At 45.1% G+C, this 6,958-nt stretch overlaps 1 protein-coding gene across 1 annotated transcript in view; it reads left to right on the top strand.

The window, feature by feature from the left end:
* The first annotated feature begins 403 nt into the window (after nt 1-403).
* AMN (amnion associated transmembrane protein) overlaps nt 404-6,958 on the top strand; it is a 77,490-nt gene continuing 70,935 nt past the window's right edge. The window contains exon 1 of the mRNA XM_080982005.1: nt 404-472. Coding sequence (XP_080838131.1) covers nt 430-472 — 43 coding nt within the window. The 5' untranslated portion in view covers nt 404-429. The remainder of the gene's footprint in view (nt 473-6,958) is intronic.

The raw sequence follows: 6,958 nt of genomic DNA, 5'->3' as shown, positions 1-6,958 counted from the left end.
TGGTGAAAAATAGCACACTGAAATTGACATATTTGCTCACCCCTAGTTCCAAGGGGCCAGAATGAGATGCTTAAAGCTAAAAAGCATCACCTTCTCTCCCCCCCCCCCCCGATTTAGGGGTTCACATGTTGTACAGGCTTGCAATCGTATTCAGGTTCCTTTTCTTCAGGTGCAGGCGTGATTTTCTGAATTGTGTTTTGGATGCCACTCTTTTGGTGCAAGGAAACTGTGATCCTGATTGTACTATTCCTACACAGCCTATTCTGACGCAAAGAGAAAACTCTGTGTCTTCCTCTCAGCTCCCTGAGACAGGAGACTCTTCAGTCTCACAAAGTCCCCTTCAAGTTCCCAGGTGTCACATGACGCTGGAGCGCTCCAAAGTTCACTGGGAGTCCAAGAGGAGATAAAGTGCAAACCACAGGCTGCAGAATGAAGCGTCTGCTTTTCTTCTACATTTTCTTACATCTCCTTGGTAAGTAAAAGATGGCGAGAGAAGCACCTAAGTCTGAAGGATGAGGGAGAAACCAGTCCACCCACACGCCCAACGTTTGTGATGAGCAATGGAACTATGAATCTGGTAGTTTTGTGAGTTATTTAAATTTCAAGCAGGGGGGGGAAATCACTTCCAGATGGACAAAGAGATAGCACTGGAGTGGCAATTTACATATCCAGAGCAGTGCAATTATGAAAGTTGGGTATTTTCTGAGTTTCTTGTTCTGTCTTCTATCCCTGAATTCCCGACACCCCACCCCCACCCCCTGAAGCGATGCACTGTAAAATGACTTCTGTTGAATATGCATGGCTATTTAGCATTCAAAGACCACAATTCCTTACTGCGGGAACCGAGTAAAGCAGAAGACAGAATATTTATAGAAATGGAAAACTGGAATCAAAACTGGACAGCAGCAGTCCATGCAAAATCAGCAGCAGTAGTAAATACTAGTACAAATAATAATGTAAACAGAAAACTTGATTAAAATCTAGCTCCTGGGGAAGAGGTTTTTAGAATATTTCTTTGAGCATCATTTTCCTTGTGAAAATTGCTTCCCCCTCCCCAGACTATTTTCCAAAACAATACACAAACTGTAACATGGCTATCTCAAATTCTGTTTTGCAGATCTCTAATGCAAACATGTGTCTGCTAGGGGGGAAATGTGAATATATTCATATAATTCACATATTTTTGAACATAGCACTACAAAAATGCACTCTGTTAGGGGAAATTGCATAGAAGAGATTGCTTATGATGCCCTAAAATGCTGATGAGTTTACATTGTTGTTGTTTAGTCGTGTCCGACTCTTCGTGACCCCATGGACCAGAGCATGCCAGGCACTCCTGTCTTCCACTGCCTCCCGCAGTTTGGTCAAACTCATGCTGGTAGCTTCGAGAACACTGTCCAACCATCTCGTCCTCTGTTGTCCCCTTCTCCTTGCGCCCTCAATCTTTCCCAACATCAGGGTCTTTTCTAGGGAGTCTTCTCTTCTCATCAGGTGGCCAAAGTATTGGAGCCTCAGCTTCAGGATCTGTCCTTCCAGTGAGCACTCAGGGCTGATTTCCTTCAGAATGGATAGGTTTGATCTTCTTGCAGTCCATGGGACTCTCAAGAGTCTCCTCCAGCACCATAATTCAAAAGCATCATTAGGACTTTTAAAAAAACAAAAAGCACTCACAAACTGATGTGGAAATGTAGCAATCTGAGAGAAACCAAAAGTGACAGATTTTGTCCTTCCCTGCCTCCAACAAATATGCTCATCAAATAAATATCAAAGGCCCTGAGAGTATGGAACGGCCATTGTTTGGAATCTACTCTGTTCTCTTAATCTCAAGCTGATTGTGAACCATAAAGACATCCCTTCTTACTCACAGCTGCCTCATTAGCCAAAAAGCACACAATTTCTGTTGCTTCCTTGCCTCGGACAGTCGAGGAATTAAAAAGACGAAGCAGGATAAGAAATTGTTCTAAGCTTTTATAGAATGTTCGCTCCGGAGTCAGATCTTTCATATTGGACACATCTAAGACAAACCCAGTAACCTTCCTAGAGCCTCGGAGCTTGGAATCCAACTAATTAAACTTCCACCATCGTTGGCCCACAGGGCACCATTTCTTCAGAAAAAGGCTTTATTATCGTGAGTCATGCTGCCGCCCTCTTATTCAGCCAGCAGCCTTCAGCTTGGTGTGACTTGGCCACTCACAACGCTTGCTAACTAACTCACAATCAATGGACCAAAGGCGCTTAAGCGCTGGGGGGGCTTCTCTGTCCAGCTTCAAGCAGTGCTTGGAAGTCATTTGCTCATTTTAGGCTCAGAGCAAGATTGGGGTGAGAGAAGGATTATTCAAAGGAATTGGAGTCCCCCCCCCCCCCGTTTTGTTTTGCTTGTTTCTGGCTAGAGCTTCCTGGCCGCTAATAAGCGATTTCTGGAGAAAGTCAGGTATATAGGGGATGCGAGGAACAGACTCTCTGTTCGTGCGTTCCTTTGCCACGTGTCTGTTCCCTACATACGGCCATTTGCCCCTACCCAGCCACCCCCAGCTTCTGCCCCCCAAGCTGGCTTCTTTGCTAGTTCTGAGGAAGGGAGGATGGGAACGGAAAATAATTGATGGTTGCTTAGCAACCACCAGGCATGGCCTACAACTTGCGAGGGACTGAGAAGTATATCTGGAGATGGGCAGGCAACACTTGCTCCCTCTAAAAAGGCACCCCCACCCCCAAAGATACACACACGCCTGCAAGAGAAACTGGCCTTGGCAGAGAAACTGGTAAAGCAGACTTTCCCAAACTAGGGATGGTCGAGGGAACAGGCAGAGCAGGATGCAGGAGAACCGTGACAGGGCTTCCTGATGTGGGCAGTTCAGACAAGCACACGTGCCCTCCTGAGTTTCGTGAGTGGGGTATTAAGGTGTGCTATTTAATTTTTTGCTATTTTCTTAATGGGGGGGTTGTAAAAATATGTTTAGGGGTGTGAAGAATTCAAATCTGCTCTTATTTTTGTGATTGCACAACATCTCCTTGAGTAAGAAGCACATAAACTGCTTTCAGAAAGCCAAAGAATTTTAATGTTGCCTTCTGAAAATGCCAGGTGACAGTAAACAAATAAACAAGCAAAATGAATATATAATATAACTGCAAGTACTCTGTAATCATTTTTCATGGTTTCTGAGCCATTTTACACGCATTTTACTCACCAAGCAAAACTAAATCGTATTAATTTAATAAAAATAGCATTGGAATTACCAAGTCAGGCTACAACTTCTTCTTCTTCTTCTTCTTCTTCTTCTTCTTCTTCTTCTTCTTCTTCTTCTGTCGTTTAGTCGTGTCCGACTCTTCGTGACCCCATGGACCAGAGCACGCCAGGCACTCCTGTCTTCCACTGCCTCCCGCAGTTTGGTCAAACTCATGCTGGTAGCTTCGAGAACAGTGTTCAACCGTCTTGTCCTCTGTCGTCCCCTTCTCCTTAGCACCCCTCATTTTTGGTAGTTGACAAATTCAACACGTCCTAGTGGGATATTGCCACTGCCGGCCATGCCCCCAGGCCCTGGAGAGGCCTCCTGGAAGTTGTACATGATTCGGCATGTATGAAAGGTGGCCTAAGTGTTTATTGGTACATGTGGGTACAGGTCCTCCATAGAATGGGAACCCATTATCATATTTATATCTCACCTTCCCCCCCTTATGGGACTCAAGGTATAAATGACCACTCCTAATGGCTCTGCACCTGGGAAAATACAAATACTGTGTAGGCTATCTTCCCCCTCCACCTTTTGTGGTGAATCAAAGCTTATGGGGCTTATGGCCTTCAAATGAGTGGGTCAGGGCCCAATGGTGACCTATAGTGGTCTCCAGCAGTAAGACCACCACCATATAAAAATATGGTGAAAAATTCAAAGGTGGGCTTTGAATCCGTGTCTGGGCTAAATATGGGTCCCTGTTTGTGGGCAGTTGATTTAGATGAGGAGACTGGTGTGCAGAAGATCTAAGCAGCCTCTCCTCCAACGCCACTACTTAAATGGAAGTGAAACTATTGAGGCAACTGTAATTTAAAGAACACATTACAGTTTTGGTTGTTTTTAAAGCAACATATCAGGAGATCTGATCATGGTTGTACCATGTGGTTTTGCTCACCCCCGTGACTTAAGAGAAATTCAGTACTTAGACTTACTTTTATAGACTCAAAAAGAAAATTTAAAAAGTAAGTGTGAAACTTGACGTGACATTCATGTGCCCAGGTTTCCCCTTCTAAAATAACAGCCGTTGGAGGGGGGAACCCCCTTGGAGGAGACCATTTAGAAGAAGAAAAACTTTACACGTCTTGAAACGTGTAACGCCTTTAACATTATATCTAGTAATTTAGTTTTAAGAGGAGCTCACCCCATTTTTGTTTAATCACAAGTATTACTATGAGTATTACTAGGGATGGGCGAATCGGTCAGTTTCATTTTCTCTCAGTTGCTCATTTTCCCAATCTTAAATTCAGTTCTCCACATTTCCACAGCACGGTTTACAGTATAAAGCCAGAAAAATACATAACACCATAACAAGCAAAACTATGCCACCACCACCCAACTTAAAAGGCCATAGATTGTTTAATTAATGCAATAATAATATAATAATAAATTTTTATTTATACCCCGCCCTTCCCGGTTCAGAAAACCAGGCTCAGGGCAGCTAACAACAAATTTAAAACACTTAATTGATACAACAAAAAACAGCATAAAATACAGTATAAAACGTGAATAACAATAAATTCAGAATTCAAAAATCAATTGGAGGGGGGAATCCATCCAATAAACATTAGATGATCACCAGGGCTAGCTGGCTAAATTAGTCCTATTTGGGCCAGTGAGGAGACCAGGGGAGAATTAGCTGTGGGATCCCAGAGAGGGTAATCTTCATAAAAAGGAGAGGGGGAGAGAAGGAAGGGGAATAAAAGATCAGGCTAAGTTCAAATTGAAAGCCAGGCGGAATAGCTCTGTCTTACAGGCCCTGCGGAAGGAAGTTAAATCCCAACGCCTGGGAGAAGAGGAGAATGCTTTTGCTTGGCACCTAGATATATGTACTGAAGGAGCCAGGCGAGTCTCCCTGGGGCGAGTGTCCCACCGGGGGGGAGGCACCACAGAAAAGGCCAATTCTCATGTTATTTATTATATTTTCATATACCACCTTTTCTCCCAAGAAGGTCAAGGTGTAACACGGTCCTCCTCCTCCCCATTTCATTCACACAACAACCCTGTGAGGTAGGTTAGGCTGAGAGATGACGGCTGGCCCAAGGAGACTGGCCCATAGCCCACCACTCTAGCCATCACACCACACTGCCTCTGTGTATCATTGGCTCTCGCGCCACCTACTGTCTAGGCTCCCTACCTTCTGTTCAACCACCAGCCATCACTGCAAGCAGTAATATATATATTGGGTTTGTTTCGAGGGGTTGCCGGTGGGGAAAGGCATGGAGTGGATGTCTCTGGCTCGCCATGTTTATTGTCGTGTCCAATGAGGGCAGGTTGGGCAGAAGAAGACACAGGGATCAGAAGGGAGTTTTTGAAGCTGCAGGCTGGAGGGGGCAGGAGGAAGTTCCACCAGAGCAAGGAGCTTAATTGTTGTTGTTTAGTCGTTTAGTCGTGTCCGACTCTTCGTGACCCCATGGATCAGAGAACGCCAGGCACTCCTGTCTTCCGCTGCCTCCCGCAGTTTGGTCAAACTCATGTTATTAGCTTCGAGAACACTATCCAACCATCTTTTCCTCTGTCGTCCCCTTCTCCTTGTGCCCTCCATCTTTCCCAACATCAGGGTCTTTTCCAAGGAGTTTTCTCTTCTCATGAAGTGGCCAAAGTATTGGAGCCTCAGCTTCAGGATCTGTCCTTCCAGTGAGCACTCAGGGCTGATTTCCTTAAGAATGGAGAGGTTTGATCTTCTTGCAGTCCATGGGACTCTCAAGAGTCTCCTCCAGCACCATAATTCCAAAGCATCCATTCTTTGGCAATCAGCCTTCTTTATGGTCCAGCTCTCACTTCCATACATCACTACTGGGAAAACCCTAGTTTTAACTATACGGACCTTTGTTGGCAAGGTGATGTCTCTGCTTTTTAAGATGCTCCTCAAAGCAAGCAACACATTATTTCAGCATCAGTCACACAGACAAAAAAAGGAAGATCACATCGTTTGCAAAATTCACCCTACTGGCCCTTAGTGTCACTCACCAATGCAAGAAGGAAGGCAAAGAAGATTCTCGGGCCATGGAGATGACTTAGGCCTCCTAATAAGACATAGCAAGCTCTCTGTGAAGAAGCAAGATACCCTTGGAGGTTTAGAGTAAAGCTCGTGGTGCTCCAATCAGGAGCACTCAGCGTTGTTGCTGGGAAACTGCTCGAAATGCATGTTAATACCACAGTCTAAAAGAGAAGGCTGTATGTGGCTGTACTTAAGCTACAGGTGTGATTTTTGGGTTTTGTCTGTCCACCCTAGACTCGCAGAGAACATGCCTAAAATCTGGAAGGGGCAGAAGTCCTGCCAGCATTTGTTATCTGTCATGTGTGCACACATACACACACTGCTTCAGGGGGAGGTAAATCCAGCAGAGACGGACATCTTGCCCAAATATGCTGGATTTTGCCTGTTCAGCAACTCCCTCACCCTCAAAGATGCTGCACCAACTGCCCTTCTGACAGTGATCACTGTAAACATCCTTTTTTGGTTTGGGATTTAAGCAACAGGACTCAGGATGCTTCCTCAAGCGTGGCTCTTCTGTGGCCACATTTTGCTTTGTAGATTTTCTTCAACATTTCTAAATAATGGCAGCTGACGATCCTTCGCCATGATGAGCACAAAGCACTTTCTTGGCTGCCCTCTTCTCAGTAGATTGGGAATGGCTTCAGGTGTGAAAGAGGACTGGACGGGGGCGGGGGTGGCGAGCAATTGCCATGCACCCCCTGTTTCTGCAGTTAACAGCTTGTTGCCTTTACCC

This window comes from Podarcis pityusensis (assembly GCF_964106645.2).
Source record: "Podarcis pityusensis genome assembly, chromosome: 1".
Taxonomy (NCBI): Eukaryota; Metazoa; Chordata; class Lepidosauria; order Squamata; family Lacertidae; genus Podarcis; species Podarcis pityusensis.
This window is presented reverse-complemented; position numbering and strand designations above follow the sequence as displayed.